Genomic DNA, 22,530 nt, shown 5'->3' on the forward strand with positions numbered 1-22,530 from the left:
TCTTTTGATGTGTATCTTCAGCATTGAGAAGATCCCTGTTGCTCTTTCCAATTTCCACAAACAAGCACTTTTGGCATGGTCTATGATTTTCAAACACAATTTTTCTCCAACCAATTACTTCATTTGGAATAATAAGAATATTTGTTATAAACATGAGTCCTTATTTTTTGAAAATTGGTTTAAGAATGGGATCAATCGGGTTAGTCAACTATTTAATCAGGATGGTTACTTATTTACTTACCAAGAGTTTCTTTCTCATTATAATATTCCTGTTACTCCAAAACAGTTTGCCATTGTATTTGGTGCTATCCCTAATGGTGTCATTATGTTATTTAAGGGCTGTAATAGTTTTTTGTCAAGTTCTGAAATACCTCTCCCAGACCCGGCTGACAGGTATGTAGGCAGAATATGCTTTAAATCTGCAGTAAAAAATAATAGAGAGATTCGTTTTCTTTTTCTTCATGATTGGGTTTCCACTCCTCATGTCGTTTCAAGATGGAACAATTTAGTGGAAAATATATTGTGGAAGAAGGTTTGGACTCTTCCTAACAAGTATCTTCTGGTGAATAAGGTCAAAGAGATTTCTTTTAAGCTTATTCATCTGTACTATCCTGTAAAAACCTTCATTGTGTCTAAATTGAAATTAAGTATAGATGTGAACTGTACTTTCTGTGATTCACAACCAGAAACTCTCTTGCATCTTTTCTGGTATTGTGATCATACAAGAAAACTTTGGCAAGACATTTGCCAGTTCATTGTAGACTATATATATAAAGACTTTGAGCTTTATTTCAAGGATGTCTTGTTTGGATTTATTTTTTTTTGCTTGCAAAATACTTTATCCACAAATGTAAAACTATGAAAGTGACCTCCCATTCTTCTCACGTTCAAGAAGATGTTAAGATCTATATTAAATCCTTATCTTCCTGAACAAAAAGGCCAGTAAAACTTTGAATGTATGCTCACTTTTTTTTATTTAAGATTATTTTGTTTTGTGGGGAGGATTGTTATGTTTATATGATCTATTTAATTGATATTTCCTCATTTATTTATTTATATTATTTATTTATTTTCCTCTAATTTTCAATGTGATGTAATGTTTGGCCGTCCCTGAACCTCCGGCTCTTTTTGCACTTTTGTACTTTGTAAGCAAATGTTTAATATTAATAAAAATAAAAAATAAATAAATAAATAAATAAACGATAACAAAATCTTGATGAATAAAAAAAAATAAAAAACGTCTTTCTCGTTAAACGTCATTTAAATAAACAAATATTTGATTTTTATGAGCCCAAATATTCGAATGCAATATTTTTGAAAGATGCCCATCCCTACAGTACATCATATCAAACGCTGAAAATTAAACAATTACTTACTAGATTAAAAAAATGTGACCAATAGGTAAAATCCAGAAAGTGCAGTGCTATAAAGAATGAAACATAAGCTCTGCTGTCTTAAAATAAATAAACTTCAATCTCACTGTAACTGCTGTACAGTATAATGATACTAACTCTAGTTTCTCCAGCTTGAATTGTGGGTTCATCAGTAGATCACTGAGGTTTTTCACTCCAGAGTCTCCTAGATTATTCCCGCTCAGGTTCAGCTCTCTCAGGTGTGACGGGTTTGATTTCAGAGCTGAAGTCAGGATGACACACTGTTTCTCTGTAATCCTGCATTCATATAGACTGAAGACAGAAAGAGAAAAGACAATGACTCAGATCTACGATGATCAACTAACATGTTTAGCTTCATCCAGCAGACTTTTGCTGACAAATAAACAGGGATATCCAGGAGCAAAAACATGGAGAAAGACGACACATTGTTCATTTAAATATACTACTGACACTGTAACAATACAAAGGTTGAAATCTTCGATCTATTTATGTTAGTTTACACATTCATTTCATATCATCTTTAAGGTTCTTTCGTGTCAATGTCACTCTTGGTTTGATCACTGGGACAAATGTGTTTATGTCGGTTGTTTTCAGACACATTGTCTACTCTCTAACACTTTACAATAAGCTTTCATTTGTTAACATGAACTACATTAGTTAACATGAACCAATGATGGACAATACTAGAACAGCATTTAATAACCTTAATGTAAGTTTCAATCAAACAAGTTTTGGAAAAGGTTCATTAGCTTTAGTGCTGCACCGTGAGGCAGTGTCACGTCTGTTCTAGTGCTAGTTCTGCTGCTTAATTCGGCTATATTTAATATTTAATATTCATATTGACTCGCACATTACATAAACTTCACCAGCAAATTGAGTGATCATAATTTGTGAAACATAACATGCTGAATTGGCTCGTTCACATCGTCACCCGCTACAGATGATTTTTACCCGCATTTGACGAGTGTTAATTTCAAACCATGTCATTATGAAATTGCACAGTAGTAGTCTGTGTGTTGATGCATTAAGAAAAAACAGGTCAAGACAGTAACTGTATGCAGAAAGCACCTAAAAGTTGTACATTAAACTCATGGCAAAGGAAAATGTTGAAAAACATCATTACAACAACACTGTACGGGATTTTTAAGTTAACAGTAAACTAAAACTCCTGAGAGCTGAAACTTCGACTCTGAGAGCTTTCTTTGAGACCAGAACTGAAGGATCACAGAGAGACATCGAGTTTGCCACGACAGTGACGAGTGTCCATCCCTGACAGAACTAACCTGTGAAAGTTAGGAAAGACATCTGTGTGTTTATAGTGCAGCTGTTTTTTCAATCTATCACTTATTTGAAGAGTTTCTAAGCTCTGGAAGAAAACCATTGATCTCCCTCTACAGGAACTGAAATAATTATTGACCCATGATCAAACTGTCTTAGTCAAATATTTAAAGCTTGATGTCACGTTTTAATTGTGTGTTTAATTGCCTGTTTAGTTGTATTACTTTACATTGTTGTGGCTCTGTGTGACGCTGAGAAAAACTGCTCTGACTCAAACAAGTGAGGAAATATTATTATCAGCTACAGTAACATCACAATTAAAAGTAATGTAATATTATAAATAAATGAACAATACTCACGTCAGTGTGTTGAGTCGACAGTGTTTATCCTGCAGTAGAGCAGCGATCTGATTCACTCGTGTGTCTCCTAGTTCATGTTCACTCAGATTCAGCTCTCTCAGGAGTAACGGGTTTTTACCCACAATTCCACTCACATACTGACAGGCTTCATCTGCAGCAGGACTCAAAAACCTGCAGAAGAGACAATTCAGTTCTCAACTAAATGTGTGTTGCATTACAAAAATGATTGATAAGACAAGCTCTAGTTAGTTATTTAGATGTAACACTTTTCTTTGAACATTTAAATACACAAATAAATATATAAATACTTGAAAACAAAGTGTAATAGAGTTATTTAAAAGAAACTAGAGCGACACTCAGTCCTAAAGCAAACTCATAAGAACAGAAACGTCCCACAGAGCAGAAGGACAAAAGCTCACTAGATCATGATTTTCAGTATGAATACAGAGTGTGAAATTAAGGCCTCGAGATCTTTCTGGCTTTTAAGAACAGGGATGCAAACACACCAGGATTTCAGAATCTGGATTATAATGCATCATGATTGTCCCAAAGCCTTGTTAATATGCATAGAGACTTCATCCTAGTCTTTATGATTGTACATTTTAATATTAGAAACAGTGCTAATAGTATAAGTTAGATGCCAAATATATTATAGATTCTTTTAAACATAATTTATCTAGATTTTTTTTAACACAGATCACGATTCTCCCACGAATCTGAAAACAAAGCATTAGACAACTAAACAAAATATCGTAATTTTCTTGAGGTTCTGACAAAATGTTCTATTTAATGTTATAAATCTATTTATAAATGTCTAAAATGTTATAAAATAATTATTACTTTACATGATTTCATTGTGAAAAACGTCTTTGAAATGAATGAATGAAGACTTGTTTTGTCGAGAGTTTTTGAACGAATCTCTATCAAGTACATTTTAAAAGTCACTGGTCGCCACCTACTGGCACAACAATGTAATAACATCTTTATTTGAAGCGTAACATTAGTTTCAAAGGTCATTTACTCATTTTAATCGCTGCTGCAAAATCAGTGTGTATATCTGGCCAGGGTCTGCTCATTATCGTGAGGTGGTTCTTTCTGTTTTACACTGGGGTTATTTACCCCACATTATTATGTTTCTTGGGTCTGCTCTGTTCCCTTCAAAGCAAACAAACCAGCGCATCTTTATTTGTGGCTTAGTGGTGGTTGTGTTGAAGTAAGCCAGAAATGCGCAGGTGCTGCTCAATTCATTCCTTGATTCTGATTGGTCAATAGCTGTTTTATTCACGATAAAACACAGCTATGATCGCTTCCCCCAACGGTTCTGTGTATCACTAGACAACACCCTTAGCAACATAAACTGTATGTTCTCAGTTGATATTGTTCATTGAATCTCACAGTATTATGTAGAAGAGTATTGTGAGAAAGAGATCGAGTGAGCGAGTTTATACCTGCATTCAGATTTACCATTTTCCTTCAGATCAGTCCTATGTTCATAATAATGGAAGCACATGTGTTGCAATATTCAATTTAAAATGCAAAATGTAAAATGGCAATGCATTTCTGTATTTAAATTTACATTTTCCATACTATATGTGCAATGTTTGGAGCAAAATGATCATTCAAATTCAATAATATAATTTACATTTACTATTTTCTACACTAGATTTAACATAGAATTTAAACATATATTTTAACACTTTATAAGTTGCAAAAATTAAAATTAAAATGTATTACAGAAATGATTATATATGTTTAAAATGTTCAAGCAAAAATTGTAGCAAAATGAGCATTTAAATGTTATTTTTTTAATTGCATTTACACTCACAGTTAAGACACTTGCGATTGCATTTTCATTAAATGTCCCGCAATGAATGTAACAAAATTCAATGTGGATTTGAAAATGCATTTCGGGTCAATCACGTCTGCGCCCCGCCCTGTCAATCACTGCATCAAGGCGGGGCCAGGTGTTGTCAACATGGCGGCAGCAGAGCTAAGAAGAGCGAGGCATAAACTGATGAAGCTGAGCAAGAACAGAGAAATGTCAGTGTTCCTGATGATTATGAACATCCGTCAGTCATAGAACCAGTACGTTATTAGAAGCATAGATATTTATAGTCAGGAGGACTCGTAGAGAACGTGCACCTTATCGTGAGGTGAGCGCGCTCGCGTGTCTGTAAAAGTGCTGATGTGATCATGTTCGTTCCACAGTGCTTTTGTGCTCTAGTCCCAGGCCTTCATTTATGTGTGAAATTTTCAGATTTATGCAGGAATTTTTGTTTATTTTTGCCAACTTCTATAAAATGCTTTCTATTGCAGTCACACCCCTGTGTGTGTGTGTGTGCGCGCACGTGTGTGAGTGATCATGTTCATTTCACATTTATTTTTTGCTCTAGTCCTAGACTTTCATTTATGTGTGAAAATTTTCTGATTTTTGCATGAATTATTTATTTTATTTGCCAATTTCTATAAAAATGCTCTCTATTGCAGTCACACCCCTCTGTGTGTTTGTGCGCGCGCACGCACGTGTGTGTGTGAGTGGTCATGTTCATTCCACATTGCATTTGTGCTCCAGAACCAGGCCTTCGTTGTGGTATGAAATTTTTTGGATTTATGCCGGATTTATTGATTTTATTTGACAAATTAAAAAAAAAATTAAAAAATCATATTTTTTCGCATTTCCCTTTCATTTTCAATTGGGGTCATATTGACCCCAAAGACAACATTTGTATATATTTTGTTATTTTTTTTTACATGCCTTTAGAATAACCGAATCAATCAAATTTTCCTTGAGCTTTTGACATAAAGAGGTCATCATACTATAAGAATATCCTGTAAGTTTCAGAGCTGAAAACTTCCTTGTTAGTCCAATAACAGCTTTTAGTGACACCAGACCCAGCGAACGACAGGATTTTCAAAGTGGGGATCTATGACGTCAAAGGGCAACAAGCACCGCCTCTGCAGAAGAAGATCAACGCCTACTTCATCACTGCCTGTTTAGCCCCACCTACATGTAATAGGTAAATAACATAGGCCTATGTGGTGCTAAACCAGATCGAGCTACCAAGCAATAAACATGTCGTTGAGGATTACAAAATATTGTGCAGTGCCTGGACTCGACAGTAATGCAACATGTAAGTAACTGTGTTAATTCTAATGCTTGATCTGATATTAATGATTCATGTACAGTCAGATGTTCTTTGTCTGTGTGTCAGTAAATCAAACCCGTGACTAAATGTCAACTTGCGTTGTTTCTCTTAGTAGGATGAAAATAATCTGTTATTTAAACTGTGATTAAATTATATAAAGAAAGCGATCAAAGAAAGCTCCCTTTGTAATCGTTGGAGCAGCGAGCGCTGAAGCTGTCAATTAAACAGCGCAAGTTTATCAGTGACTGAGTTCTGGACACGTGCAAAACTCCCATTTTATTCGACCAATCTCTTAATTATATCACGTTTGCACTGTTAGTTATGATGAAAATATTTGTTAGTGTGCATAAATTGAGTTTCAATGACGAGATCACTGCTTTCATGCTCTCAACAACATGTCTGTGATCAGCTACAGTGTTCATTTCTGCAACCTTTCATGCCATGATCTCAATATAATGCAACAGATCTAAATGCAGCACTTTTCACGATTAGTTAATCTTGAGAGCTGTAATAGTAAAAATGCGCTAAAAGAGAGAGTAATACTTGGCTATTTCAAATGCAAAGATGTTAGCCAATCACAGCAGTGGGCGTTAACACTGAAGTCTCACAGCAGACACGCCCCTTAAAACAGAGTGTTCAAATCAGAGGGCTAAAATCAGGGTAGGAAAAATGCCTTTTATTTCTAAATTATCACAATTTTGGATGTAAAAATCATACTAACATTATAAGTGCACCCTAGGAAACATTATAAAACAAAACAACGCAGTTCATGACCCCTTTAAATATATTTTTTTCCTTTTTCTATGAAACCATTTCATTTTACATAATTTTATTTATGAACATTTTATTTAAAACTTCTCAGCTGTTAATGTTTTTCATCATTGTACAAAAGCGATCATGCCACAAAACTTCCAGCACATCCCAAAGGTTCTACTGGACTGAGATCTGGAGACTGTTGAGCTCATGAGTTTAGCTCATTGTCATGTTCAAGAAACCAGTTTGAGATGATTTGAGCTTTGTGACATGGTGCATTATCCAGCTGGAAGTAGCCATCAGAAGATGGTAATGTGGTCATAAAGGGATGGACATGGTCAGCAACAATACTCGGGTAGGCTGTGGTGTTTAAATGATGCTCAACTGACCATATGCACGGTTACTTCCTGGTTGCAGCTTGGGCATTTCTGGTGAACTGTTAGCTGATCATTCTGTACTCGCTGTACATCGACACAAAACCATCATCAATGGTTGCCTTTTTTAATGTTGTATTTATATTTTAATGCAGTTATCACACTTACCTAATTTGCCAATAAACCAGTTTTATTGATTGCAATAAAGATAATGGGAACGTTTGAATAAGAAACATGGTGTCTGTATTTGGACACGCACACGCAACATTTCTCCAGCATTTCAAATGTTATTTTAATGTGATGACCACAAACATTATTTGTTCATCCTTCTGAGATTGTCCCCATTTGTAAAACTGAACGTTTCAAGATGTAGGAAATCCAACATTTGATAGAAAACACTATCATTTAAAAATAAAGAGCACATTAATTACCACTTTAACCAGCAGATGGCAACAGAGGAGCTCATATTAGATATTTCTGTAATATTTTTTCCACACGTTTTGCTTTTGGATAAATATTAAACATTATAAAATCTCTAAGTTTAAAAATAAATGTTGTCAAGGTGAAGTATAAAGTACTCACAAAGTCTCATGAAAAACAATAACTTTTCTTGTGCTCGAATTACACAGAAAACCGCGCTCTCCCTCCCTTACTGAAGCTGTCAGTCAGTGCAGCACAAGCTTTCATTTTGTTCAATGAATCCAAGTGCACAATAAATCCTTAATTTATAATCCTTAATTTTAGTGTGTTGACTTTTTTTTTTTTTTTTTACAAGTGTGAAAACAGATCGACTTGAATTTTGCTGAAGAGGAACACTGAGGGTCGCGTCTTTTTAATGTTGTCTTATGTTTGAATAACTAAATTAACGCTAAGCCTGACTATATAATTAAGTGACTATATTCTGATTACAAACTAAGTATTACACTATTAATGCTGTTAAAGCTACTGCAGGACATTGAAGATACCGACACATCAGCAAGTGACATTTCACGGGAAGTTTTTGCTGGTTTATATTATTGCAGAAGTTCTAAAGAACGCTCCGTGTTTATGGTCCATTGGTACTAAAGAGCCCAAAGTGTGCCAAGAAAATATCCTCCACACCATCACACCACCAGCACCTGTTCACATCAGACCAAAGTGCTTTCTGAGATGTGAAAGATGGGGTTAGACAGAGTTATTTTTTGGGAACAAAATTATTAATATTACTATCATTATTATTATTATTATTAGGCTATGAATAACACTCATTAGCATCCATATTGACTACACATCGTTTTATTAATAGGCCTATAAATAATGCATAAACAATATTCAGAACGATAAAAAGAGAAAAACATACAACCATACTGACAGAGCAAGCAATAATCTCGGACAGCTTGTCTAAGATTATTTCTATGTTGTAAAGCACCGCTCAATCGACGCGACTGTTTCAGCACTTTTACAGACACGCGAGCGCGCTCACCTCACGATAAGGTGCACGTTCTCTACGAGTCGTCCTAACCATAAATATCTATGCTTCTAATAACGTACTGGTTCTATGACTGACGGACGTTCATAATTATCAGGAACACTGACATTTCTCTGTTCTTGCTCAGCTTCATCAGTTTATGCCTCGCTCTTCTTAGCTCTGCTGCCGCCATGTTGACAACACCTGGCCCCGCCTTGATGCAGTGATTGACAGGGCGGGGCGCAGACGTGATCGACTCGAAATGCATTTTCAAATCCACATTGAATTTTGTTACATTCTTTGCGGGACATTTAATGAAAATGCAATCGCAAGTGTCTTAACTGTGAGTGTAAATGCAATTAAAAAAATAACATTTAAATGCTCATTTTGCTACAATTTTTGCTTGAACATTTTAAACATATATAATAATTTCTGTAATACATTTTAATTTTAATTTTGCAACTTATAAAGTGTTAAAATATATGTTTAAATTCTATGTTAAATCTAGTGTAGAAAATAGTAAATGTAAATTATATTATTGAATTTGAATGATCATTTTGCTCCAGACATTGCACATATAGTATGGAAAATGTAAATTTAAATACAGAAATTCATTGCCATTTTACATATTGCATTTTAAATTGAATATTGCAACACATGTGCTTCCATACATAATAAAAAATCTGTTTAAATGTCTGATGTATCATTTCGTCCTTTTAACAGTTAAGGGGTTTTCATGTGACTAACAGCGCTAGTCAAAGTATTTGTCAGTTGCGTCTTGTTCTGTTTTCAAAACAATTCAGTCTTTTCAATATAAAAGTCTTCACTACTGACTGACACACTCATAAAGACAGTCTTTGCCGCCATCTAATGGCATGAAAATGTACTGTAAGCTCTGTTGCTGTTCACGGTCAGGGACTATTTTTTTCCAGTGGAAGGAAGGCTTTCAGAAACAGTTTACTTCATGAAAGTTTCATTTATACATATTTCTGGCTTTAATATTTGTATTGTGTGGTAACCGTTTTCTAAAGCAATAAGGTACTGGAGGCTAGTGCTGTATCGTGAATAAGTCACGGCTGAAGGGGTTACTCTGCTTCGCGTCGTGCCTAACAACGCCCTTCAGCCGTGACTTATTCATGATACAGCACTAGCCTCCAGTACCTTATTGCTTACAAAGAACATACACTGACCCATAATGTCTATTTGACCTGTAGCTTGTACCACAACTAAACTGTGCTGACGGTTATCATCATCATGTCAGAACCTGCAGCATCTGATCTGATCTTGATCATTTTGATGCAACAAATTCTCCAGCTTATTCTATAACTAAAATAATATATTTGTTATGAATATTTAGCCTGCATATAACTCATTTTGTATTAATTCATCCCGTCTCACCTCAGTGTCTTCAGTTGACAGTTTGGATCCTGTAGTAAATCATCGAGCTCCTTCACTCCTGATTGTCCAGGATCATTTCCTGTGAGATCCAGCTCTATCAGGTGTGAAGGGTTTGATCTCAGAGCTGAAGCCAGAGCTTTATAACCTTCTTCTGTTACACTGCAGTTAGAGAGTCTAGAACAGGAATGAAAACATTCAGCTGATTAATCAGTTCAACCTCAACAATATAAATCCTTAAAGTCAATTTTATTTTGTTCTTTGAACAAATGTATTGAAAGTTAGTTGCAAAAACTGACAACTGAATATGGAGGCAAACAAACGACACAGAGAACTGTAATATGTTAGACATCAACATCACTTTCAAGGTTTCAATTATCTAAAACTGTACAGGTGTGAAAGTCTTTGATCTGAATGATCCACAACAAACAACCTGAAAATGGCTGAAAAATAAGGAACTAAAGTTTGGGAATGGACTAATTAAAGTCCAGACTTCAACTCAGACTCACTGTGAGATATTGAGAATAAAGTGTATAAAGTGATTTTCAGCATTTTGATTCTTGTATGTGAATGTTACTGACCTCAATCTCTCCAGTTTACAGTGTGAATCCTTCAATACGTCACATAGGTGCTTCACTCCTGTGTTTCCTAGTTTATTCCCGCTCAGGTTCAGCTCTCTCAGGTGTGACGGGTTTGATTTCAGAGCTGAAGTCAGGATGACACACTGTTTCTCTGTAATTCTGCATCTATTCAGACTGAAGACAGAAAGAGAAAAGACAATGACTCAGATCTATGATGATCAACTAACATGTTTAGCTTCATCCAGCAGACTTTTGCTGACAAATAAACAGGGATATCCAGGAGCAAAAACATGGAGAAAGACTACACATTGTTCATTTAAATATACTACTGACACTGTAACAATACAAAGGTTGAAATCGTCGATCTATTTATGTTAGTTTACACATTCATTTCATATCATCTTTAAGGTTCTTTCGTGTCAATGTCACTCTTGGTTTGATCACTGGGACAAATGTGTTTATGTCGGTTGTTTTCAGCAGGCTTGGGAGGGTTACTTTAAAATGTATTCCGTTACAGTTACAAATTACTTCATAAAAAAAGTATTCAGTAATGTAATCCAAGTACCACAATATGAAAGTAATGTAATCTGATTACTTTTGGATTACTTCAAGATCACACATACACACACATATATATATATATATATATATATATATATATATATATATATATATATATATATATATATATATGTATATATAAAGGGGGGGGGGGGTGTTGGGTGAAATCAACTTTACTACAAATAAATTGCATTTTTAAATTTAATTTTAATTATTTCTTCTCAATTTCTGCAAGTTTTTAAACGTTCCATACTTTTGAATGGGTCTCAACAATAAAAATATTTTACAAATCTGATAAATTATCTATTGCAATATTATTACCGTTGTTGTTGTTTTAGAGCTTTAAAATATAAAAGTCACATCAGATCATAAACAAACTGAACAAGCTTGGATCAAACATTTCTGTTTATGTTTGTTCTGCTTTAATTTTAATGTTTAGCATTTTGGTTACTTTTAAAACCTATTAAAACTAAGCAATCATGTCTCATTTCCACAACTTGGGAACACACAGCCCTGAATATATATATGTAAAGGGCTATTCAGACATCTAGTGGTGACAGTTTGGTATTACAGATTATTTTTTAGTCCTTTGATAAAGAAAGTGTTTTTGTAGCTGGAAGGCAGAGTTTGCACTGTACAACCATGTTGTTTGCATTTTCTTCTTTGAAAACAAAATAGCAGTGAAATTTCCATGAATTGAAAGCGTTTTTCCCCGCGGGCAGCATCGTTTCAACTAGCAGCAGTGATTCAATCTGCATCTGAGGAGATTGTAGACGAGTGTTATTTGCGCATGCACCAGCGGGTGGCTCACGTGAGTCATCGGCGGCAACAGAACCAGGAAATACTGTATAATCAAGCATCTCTTAATATGTGTTATAATGGCAAAATAATGATTTATTTAGTTTTAAATTAAACGATTGTAATCCTGATAGTATCCCCCCTTTTTTCAAAATGTAACTGTAATCTGATTACTATGTTCTTTGACGTAACTGTAATGAATTACAGTTACTGGATTTTTGTATCCTGATTACATAACGCTGTTACATGTATTCCGTTACTCCCCAACCCTGGTTTTCAGACACATTGTCTACTCTCTAACACTTTACAATAAGCTTCATTTGTTAACATGAACTACATTAGTTAACATGAACCAATGATGGACAATACTAGAACAGCATTTAATAACCTTAATGTAAGTTTCAACATTTACTAAAACAGTTTTAAATACAAAAGTTTTCTGTTAACATTAGTTAATCCACTGTGAACTAACATGAACAATGAATAATGAATAAACATTAACAGATTAAGGAATAAAATTATTTCCTTGAACAGAAGAGAATCAAACAAGTTTTGGAAAAGGTAGTTCATTTGCTTTAGTGCTGCACTGTGAGGCAGTGTCACGTCTGTTCTAGGTTCAGTTTAGTTTATGTTTTCATGTCTTTTATTTTTTTTACATTTCTCACAGTCTTGCTCTTCATGTGATCTTGTCATGTGTTCCCCTGTTCATGTATCATGTTCTGATTGGTTCCTTTGCCGTGTTTGAAATCGCCCCCTATACCCTCATTCACTATTCCAGGGGCGGTTTCTTCATCAGGGCAATAGGGCGACGCACCACCAAAGTGAGAAAGGGACAGATATTTTTTTAACCACAGTGTTACGCTAGCTGTCACTTCTAGGCTGTTTGTTCTATTTCCTCTGGATATAGGCTATAGTCCAATCAGCGTCAATCACGCTCTGTGGAGCACCACCTCTTTTTGGGCGATTTCACTCTGGCTGAGATTTGCCCCGAGTGCTCCCATAGACTTCCATTCAAAAAACTTTTGTTTTGAACTGCAGGCACTGCAATGCATTCTCTATGGGTCCGGGAGGGCTAGCACTAACGTGCTTTCGTCATCATACGTAACCTTAACTTGTGCAGCGATTGGTGGAAACGTCTATATTTATAATCTTTAAGCTAAAGTGACATCCAATAATTTCCTCAGTGCATAACTTACATTTCAGAGACATTTTCTCCATCTGTAAATGTTAGAAAGTCGAGAAAATATTTCCATTTTGCTGTCCAGGAGACAGGAGTGGAAGCACAAACTCCCGTGAACGAGCGCCGCCGTGCGCATGCGCGCCAAACAGACGGAGCGCAATAATTCTGACTAAAATATACATTTAGCTAAAATATTAGTTGTTGATTATTTGTTTTCGTTTTTTTTTTTGCAAACATAAATGTGCCATATGTAGAATTTCGAACCCACAACTAAGTGTATTTTTATGATAGCAGTAACTGTAAAGTGATTATTGTAGGGTAATCAAAATAGACTAATAATTAGTCTGTGCTTTTTTTTATTTTCAGTTTTAGTTTAGCGAATGTAACTTCTGCTTTAAAAAGCATTATTTTCTTTTTGTAGTGTCACAATGTTAGAATGTAGGCCTCATGTAATTTGACCCCCTTTTTTGCGCATAATATAACAGACTACAAGGTTACATTCATGTTTGTTTTCATAGCCTTGAATATGAACATTGTTTTGAAAATATTGGGCAAGATGTGAAATAAAAAAAATAAATAAATAATTAAATAGAATTTTAGCACCAGCCGCCACTGCACTATTCCCTACATTACTCCACTAATATAGTCCACTAAGGAGTGAATGAAACGAGTGAGTGAATTCGGACACTGAGTGCACCGGAAGGGCTGCCGATTTTGCATAGTTTGTGTTTGCTGTTTAATCATTTGAAATACAGCAAACTGGCAGCTCCAGTAGTAATGAATATTTATGTTAAACTCTGCCATGAAAACTAGCATGTACAAACCTTAATTAAACGATTTAATGATCAATTAAAAAAGGAAATGAAACCTGTATGATAATGCTGGACCAGCGCGGTTTGGAAAATGAATTGATTCAGCTGCGGGCGCCATCTCCTGGAGAGACGCGGGAATTCATTCAGCACGCGGCTCTCACAGTGCATTATGGGTATTCTCTAGCCATTGAGCATGCATCGGTTGTACACTCATTATTGCAGTGCATTGTGCCCTATTTAAGGGTATAGGGGACATTTTCGGACACAGCCCCTGTTTCATGTGTCATGTTTTCATTGGTTCATTGTGTTCAGGTGTTGCTGGTTTATTAGTGTGTGTATATATAGCCCAGTTGTGGCCTAATGGTTAGAGAGTCAGACTTGTAACCTGAAGGTCATGGGTTTGAGTCTCACTATCGACAGGAAATGTAGGTGTGGGGAGTGAATGAACAGCGCTCTCTTCCACTCTCATTACCCACAACTGAGGAGCCCTTGAGTAAGACACTGAACCCCCAATCACTCCCCGGGCGCCGCAGCAGAAACGGCTGCCCACTGCTCTGGTGTGTGTTCACTGCTATGGGTGAAATGCAGAGCGCAACTTCAGAGTATGGGACACCAAAATTGGCCACACTTCACTTTCACTTCACTTTAATTTACACAGAATTAACCTGTGAAAGTTAGGAAAGACATCTGTGTGTTTATAGTGCAGCTGTTTTATTTCAATCTATCACTTATTTGAAGAGTTTCTAAGCTCTGGAAGAAAACCATTGATCTCCCTCTACAGGAACTGAAATAATTATTGACCCATGATCAAACTGTCTTAGTCAAATATTTAAAGCTTGATGTCACGTTTTAATTTTGTGTTTAATTGCCTGTTTAATTGTATTACTTTACATTGTTGTGGCTCTGTGTGACGCTGAGAAAAACTGCTCTGACTCAAACAAGTGAGGAAATATTATTATCAGCTACAGTAACATCACAATTAAAAGTAATGTAATATTATAAATAAATGAACAATACTCACGTCAGTGTGTTGAGTCGACAGTGTTTATCCTGCAGTAGAGCAGCGATCTGATTCACTCGTGTGTCTCCTAGTTCATGTTCACTCAGATTCAGCTCTCTCAGGAGTAACGGGTTTTTACCCACAATTCCACTCACATACTGACAGGCTTCATCTGCAGCAGGACTCAAAAACCTGCAGAAGAGACAATTCAGTTCTCAACTAAATGTCTGTTGCATTACAAAAATTATTGATAAGACAAGCTCTAGTTAGTTATTTAGATGTCACTCTTTTCTTTGAACATTTAAATACACAAATAAATATATAAATACTTGAAAACAAAGTCTAATAGAGTTATTTAAAAGAAATTAGTCAGTCTTAAAGCAAACTCATAAGAACAGAAACGTCCCACAGAGCAGAAGGACAAAAGCTCACTAGATCATGATTTTCAGTATGAATACAGAGTGTGAAATTAAGGCCTCGAGATCTTTCTGACTTTTAAGCAGGAGGAGTGAGAAACATCAGCAGAGAAAACTGGCTTGTGAAACTGCATGTTTGTGAACATCTGGAGACTCACAGACCTGCTGTAGAGATACAGTGAATCTGGGCTTGATGGAAAACAACTGTGTTCAGAAAACAATTTGACTGAAAGGTTATCAAGAGTTTTTAATGAGAAGTGTGCACAAAAACAAAATTGTGCATGTTAATTGTCAAGGTATACCATACTCCAGAATAGCAGCACATACACTGACCCATAATGTCTATTTGACCTGTAGCTTGTACCACAACTAAATTGTGTTGACGGTTATCATCATCATGACAGAACCCACAGCATCTGATCTGATCTTGATCATTTTGATGCAACAAATTCTCCAGCTTATTCTATATCTAAAATAATATATTTGTTATGAATATTTAGCCTGAACTAATTGTGTTAATTATTTCATCCCGTCTCACCTCAGTGTCTTCAGCTGACAGTTTGGATCCTGTAGTAAATCATCGAGCTCCTTCACTCCTGATTGTCCAGGATCATTTCCTGTGAGATCCAGCTCTATCAGGTGTGAAGGGTTTGATCTCAGAGCTGAAGCCAGAGCTTTATAACCTTCTTCTGTTACACTGCAGTTAGAGAGTCTAGAACAGGAATGAAAACATTCAGCTGATTAATCAGTTCAACCTGAACAATATAAATCCTTAAAGTGAATTTATTTTGTTCTTTGTACAAATGTATTGAAAGTTAGTTGCAAGAATTGACAACTGAATATGGAAGCAAACAAACGACACAGAGAACTGTAATATGTTAGACATCAACATCACTTTCAAGGTTTCAATTATCTAAAACTGTACAGGTGTGAAAGTCTTTGATCTGAATGATCCACAACAAACAACCTGAAAATGGCCGAAAAATGAGAAACTAAAGTTTGGGAATGGACTAATTAAAGTCCAGACTTCAACTCAGACTCATTATGAGATATTGAGAATAAAGTGTTTTAGTTTAAACTGTTGAAGTGATTTTCAGCATTTTGATTCTTGTATGTGAATGTTACTGACCTCAATCTCTCCAGTTTACAGTGTGAATCCTTCAGTACGTCACATAAGTGCTTCACTCCCGTGTTTCCTAGATTATTCCCGCTCAGGTTCAGCTCTCTCAGGTGTGACGGGTTTGATTTCAGAGCTGAAGTCAGGATGACACACTGTTCCTCTGTAATACTGCAGTAACTCAGACTGAAGACAGAAAGAGAAAAGACAATGACTCAGATCTATGATGATCAACTAACATGTTTAGCTTCATCCAGCAGACATTTGCTGACAAATAAACAGGGATATCCAGGAGCAAAAACATGGAGAAAGACTACACATTGTTCATTTAAATATACTACTGACACTGTAACAATACAAAGGTTGAAATCGTCGATCTATTTATGTTAGTTTACACATTCATTTCATATCATCTTTAAGGTTCTTTCGTGTCAATGTCACTCTTGGTTTGATCACTGGGACAAATGTGTTTATGTCGGTTGTTTTCAGACACATTGTCTACTCTCTAACACTTTACAATAAGCTTTCATTTGTTAACATGAACTACATTAGTTAACATGAACCAATGATGGACAATACTAGAACAGCATTTAATAACCTTAATGTAAGTTTCAACATTTACTAATACATTTTTAAATACAAAAGTTTTCTGTTAGCATTAGTTAATCCACTGTGAACTTAAATGAATAATGAATAAACATTAACAGATTAAGGAATAAAAGTATTTCCTCGAGCAGAAGACAATCAAACTAGTTTTGGAAAAGGTAGTTCATTTGCTTTAGTGCTGCACTGTGAGGCAGTGTCACGTCTGTTCTAGGTTCAGTTTAGTTTATGTTTTCATGTCTGTAATTTACTATAATTCTCACAGTCTTGCTCCTCATGTGATCTTGTCATGTTCTGATTGGTTCCTTGTTTCATGTGTCATGTTTTCATTGGTTCATTGTGTTCAGGTGTTTCTGGTTTATTAGTGTCTGTGTGTATATATAGCCCTCATGTTACCATTGTCTTTTGCCTGGTTTTGTTCCCTGTAACTGCTGTTGGTGACGTTCATGTTTCTTAGTCAAGTCTTGTTTTTTTATTGATTTATTTATTTTTTGGTTCACATTAATTTGAATAAAGCTGCACTTGTGTTCGGTCAAATTGATTTCAGTGTATCTTATTACAGGCAGATGCTGATCACAGATTTTTAAAAATCACTTGTTCAGTTTTTTACAAGTTACAGCATATGCTGCATCAAAATGAGACATTTTACATTTTGTGAAATACAAACATTAAATTGAAAGCAGTTATGAACAGTTCTGATGTCACAAAACAACTTTGTTTTACACCAGCAATCAGTAAACATGATCACATTCAGCAGTCATGTCAATATATTGTGACAGTGCACTTTCATTTTCTTAATAAGCACAAATTAAATTGGATTTGAAGCAGATTTGTGTTCATGTTCTGATAATTGCACAGTTTAAAAGGACGTAAATTATTGGCTTAATGCTGCCACAACAAAGATGGCGTCTATGTTGGTCCGGTCTGGCAATACCGGATGAACGATGACGTGTGCGTCAGACATGCTGAAAAGAGCAATGGTGGGGATAATGAAAGTCAGAGCAGTTCCTCTGGAGTCTCACCTCTATTGAAGCCGTGTTTATTGTTTTATCGCGACGGAAAGTATATTACTTCAGCAAACGGATATTTACTCTACTTAATGAATTCACTTATGTATGGATTATACCGGCTGTTGGCAACTGAGTGATTGCATCATTAATGGAGTTCATATCATTGAAGATAAACTACGGGACGGAGCTGATTTGGAGCTACCCTTTTACTCTTGCAAAAACGGTGGAGTGTGAGTAACTGGATAATAATGATCAAGCGCAGTTATTGTGGAATAAAACTGACTTTGACTTTCTTTGAATGTTACTCTTCCTTTAATACACAGTGGAAGCAACGGATTGAGTTGAATCAAGTGCCGTGAATGATGAACTTGTGACTTTGACTGTTTTCCCTATTTTTTCTTTGAACAATCATTTAAAATCCAGACTATTTAAACTGTGCTGAAGGGATCTGAGATGAACAAGTTTTGCTGTTGATGTTGTTGTTTATGCTTGTGTTTATTGCTAATGAATGGTGATATGTGCTGTGATGGAATCGGTGCACTGTCATTGTGAATACACTGAAAATGTGCATTTCTGAGTGAAAAGTTTGGGTTTTCTTCTTCTTTGGTTTACTCTTAAAACATTATGGATGCATGTTAGGTGACAATTATTAAGGTACATGTGTCCTTTGTTCACTCTCCTTCTGACTGGACTGACAATCCTTAAATAATATAATAAATTTTGACAGTATATCTGTCTGGCACCCCAGCATAATTGTAAGAGGGAAAGTGTTACAATATGAACACTTATATTTAAATGTGCAGTTGTGGCCTAATGTTTAGAGAGTCAGACTTGTAACCTGAAGGTCATGGGTTTGAGTCTCACTATCAACAGGAAATGTAGGTGTGGGGAGTGAATGAACAGCGCTCTCTTCCACTCTCATTACCCACAACTGAGGAGCCCTTGAGTAAGACACTGAACCCCCAATCACTCCCCGGGCGCCGCAGCAGAAACGGCTGCCCACTGCTCTGGTGTGTGTTCACTGCTATGGGTGAAATGAAGAGCACAACTTCCAAGTATGGAAAATTGGCCACACATCACTTTCACTTCACTTTAATTTACACAGACTTAACCTGTGAAAGTTAGGAAAGACATCTGTGTGTTTATAATGCAGCTGTTTTTTCAATCCATCACTTATTTGAAGAGTTTCTAAGCTCTGGAAGAAAACCATTGATCTCCCTCTACAGGAACTGAAATAATTATTGACCCATGATCAAACTGTCTTAGTCAAATATTTAAAGCTTGATGTCACGTTTTAATTGTGTGTTTAATTACCTGTTTAATTGTATTACTTTACATTGTTGTGGCTCTGTGTGACGCTGAGAAAAACTGCTCTGACTCAAACAAGTGAGGAAATATTACTATCAGCTACAGTAACATCACAATTAAAAGTAATGTAATATTATAAATAAATGAACAATACTCACGTCAGTGTGTTGAGTCGACAGTGTTTATCCTGCAGTAGAGCAGCGATCTGATTCACTCGTGTGTCTCCTAGTTCATGTTCACTCAGATTCAGCTCTCTCAGGAGTAACGGGTTTTTACCCACAATTCCACTCACATACTGACAGGCTTCATCTGCAGCAGGACTCAAAAACCTGCAGAAGAGACAATTCAATTCTCAACTAAATGTGTGTTGAATTACAAAAATGACTGATAAGACAAGATCTAGTTAGTTATTTAGATGCAACTCTTTTCTTTGAACATTTAAATACACAAATAAATATATAAATACTTGAAAACAAAATCTAATAGAGTTATTTAAAAGAAACTAGAGCGACACTCAGTCCTAAAGCAAACTCATAAGAACAGAAACGTCCCACAGAGCAGAAGGACAAAAGCTCACTAGATCATGATTTTCAGTATGAATACAGAGTGTGAAATTAAGGCCTCGAGATCTTTCTGGCTTTTAAGCAGGAGGAGTGAGAAACATCAGCAGAGAAAACTGGCTTGTGAAACTGCATGTTTGTGAACATCTGGAGACTCATAGACCTGCTGTAGAGATACAGTGAATCTGGGCTTGATGGAAAACAATTTGACTGAAAGACTATCTACAATTTTTAATGAGAAGTGTGAACAAAAACAAAATTGTGCATGTTAATTGTCAAGGTATACCATACTCCAGAATAGCAGCACATACACTGACCCATAATGTCTATTTGACCTGTAGCTTGTACCACAACTAAATTGTGTTGACGGTTATCATCATCATGACAGAACCCACAGCATCTGATCTGATCTTGATCATTTTGATGCAACAAATTCTCCAGCTTATTATATATTTGTTATGAATATTTAGCCTGCATATAACTCATTTTGTTTTATTTCATCCCGTCTCACCTCAGTGTCTTCAGTTGACAGTTTGGATCCTGTAGTAAATCATCGAGCTCCTTCACTCCTGATTGTCCAGGATCATTTCCTGTGAGATCCAGCTCTATCAGGTGTGAAGGGTTTAATCTCAGCGCTGAAGCCAGAGCTTTATAACCTTCTTCTGTTACACTGCAGTTAGAGAGTCTAGAACAGGAATGAAATCATTCAGCTGATTAATCAGTTCAACCTGAACAATATAAATCCTTAAAGTCAATTTTATTTTGTTCTTTGTACAAATGTATTGAAAGTTAGTTGCAAAAACTGACAACTGAATATGGAAGCAAACAAACGACACAGAGAACTGTAATATGTTAGACATCAACATCACTTTCAAGGTTTCAATTATCTAAAACTGTACAGGTGTGAAAGTCTTTGATCTGAATGATCCACAACAAACAACCTGAAAATGGCCGAAAAATGAGAAACTAAAGTTTGGGAACAGACTAATTAAAGTCCAGACTTCAACTCAGACTCATTATGAGATATTGAGTATAAAGTGTATGAAGTGATTTTCAGCATTTTGATTCTTGTATGTGAATGTTACTGACCTCAATCTCTCCAGTTTACAGTGTGAATCCTTCAGTACGTCACATAAGTGCTTCACTCCCGTGTTTCCTAGATTATTCCCGCTCAGGTTCAGCTCTCTCAGGTGTGACGGGTTTGATTTCAGAGCTGAAGTCAGGATGACACACTGTTCCTCTGTAATTCTGCATCTATTCAGACTGAAGACAGAAAGAGAAAAGACAATGACTCAGATCTATGATGATCAACTAACATGTTTAGCTTCATCCAGCAGACTTTTGCTGACAAATAAACAGGGATATCCAGGAGCAAAAACATGGAGAAAGACTACACATTGTTCATTTAAATATACTACTGACACTGTAACAATACAAAGGTTGAAATCGGCGATCTATTTATGTTAGTTTACACATTCATTTCATATCATCTTTAAGGTTCTTTCGTGTCAATGTCACTCTTGGTTTGATCACTGGGACAAATGTGTTTATGTCGGTTGTTTTCAGACACATTGTCTACTCTCTAACACTTTACAATAAGCTTCATTTGTTAACATGAACTACATTAGTTAACATGAACCAATGATGGACAATACTAGAACAGCATTTAATAACCTTAATGTAAGTTTCAGCATTTTTAAATACAAAAGTTTTCTGTTAACATTAGTTAATCCACTGTGAACTAACAAACAAACTATGAACAACTGTATTTTCATTAACTAACGTTAACGAAGATTAGTAAATACAGTAACAAATGTATTGATCATGGTTAGTTCATGTTCATTAATACATTAACTAATGTTAACAAATGAACCTTCTTGTGAAGTGTTACCGGTTCAGTTTAGTTTATGTTTTCATGTCTGTAATTTACTATAATTCTCACAGTCTTGCTCCTCATGTGATCTTGTCATGTTCTGATTGGTTCCTTGTTTCATGTGTCATGTTTTCATTGGTTCATTGTGTTCAGGTGTTTCTGGTTTATTAGTGTCTGTGTGTATATATAGCCCTCATGTTACCATTGTCTTTTGCCTGGTTTTATTCCCTGTAACTGCAGGGCCGTTTCCTCCGAGGAGGTAAGGGAGGCATTGCCTCCTCCAAAAAATAAGATGAGAAAATAATCCATATTACAAAAATAAAACAACGCAAATATTACAGAATGTGACAATAAAAAGTGTACAAGTCACTCGTTTTTGTAAAGGAACACTGTCCAACAGCGACACCTGCAGGTAAAGTTACAGAGGGAGTCCGCGTCTCTGTGCCTCCCTTCCCCTCATAGAAAATCAATAGACCCCCTAAAGCGTGCGGTGGGTTTTGTGGGGGGTAATAGAAAATGAATGGGGGAAAGTCACATGAGAGGAGGCAATGGCTACATCACGCTA

The 22,530-nt window shown here is 35.8% G+C and overlaps 1 protein-coding gene across 1 annotated transcript in view; it reads right to left on the bottom strand.

Annotated features, from left to right (window-relative positions):
* The window catches only part of LOC127504736 (NACHT, LRR and PYD domains-containing protein 12-like), a 595,457-nt gene that overhangs the window by 207,989 nt on the left and 364,938 nt on the right, over positions 1-22,530 (bottom strand). The window contains exons 79-88 of the mRNA XM_051879684.1: positions 21,182-21,355; positions 20,604-20,777; positions 19,691-19,861; positions 16,624-16,797; positions 16,033-16,206; positions 15,100-15,270; positions 10,728-10,901; positions 10,150-10,323; positions 3,032-3,202; positions 1,512-1,685 (exon numbers count right to left, since the gene is read on the bottom strand). Of these exons, the coding sequence (XP_051735644.1) occupies positions 1,512-1,685; positions 3,032-3,202; positions 10,150-10,323; positions 10,728-10,901; positions 15,100-15,270; positions 16,033-16,206; positions 16,624-16,797; positions 19,691-19,861; positions 20,604-20,777; positions 21,182-21,355 (1,731 nt within the window). The remainder of the gene's footprint in view (positions 1-1,511; positions 1,686-3,031; positions 3,203-10,149; positions 10,324-10,727; positions 10,902-15,099; positions 15,271-16,032; positions 16,207-16,623; positions 16,798-19,690; positions 19,862-20,603; positions 20,778-21,181; positions 21,356-22,530) is intronic.

Source organism: Ctenopharyngodon idella, chromosome 2 (genome assembly GCF_019924925.1).
Source record: "Ctenopharyngodon idella isolate HZGC_01 chromosome 2, HZGC01, whole genome shotgun sequence".
Lineage (NCBI taxonomy): Eukaryota > Metazoa > Chordata > Actinopteri > Cypriniformes > Xenocyprididae > Ctenopharyngodon > Ctenopharyngodon idella.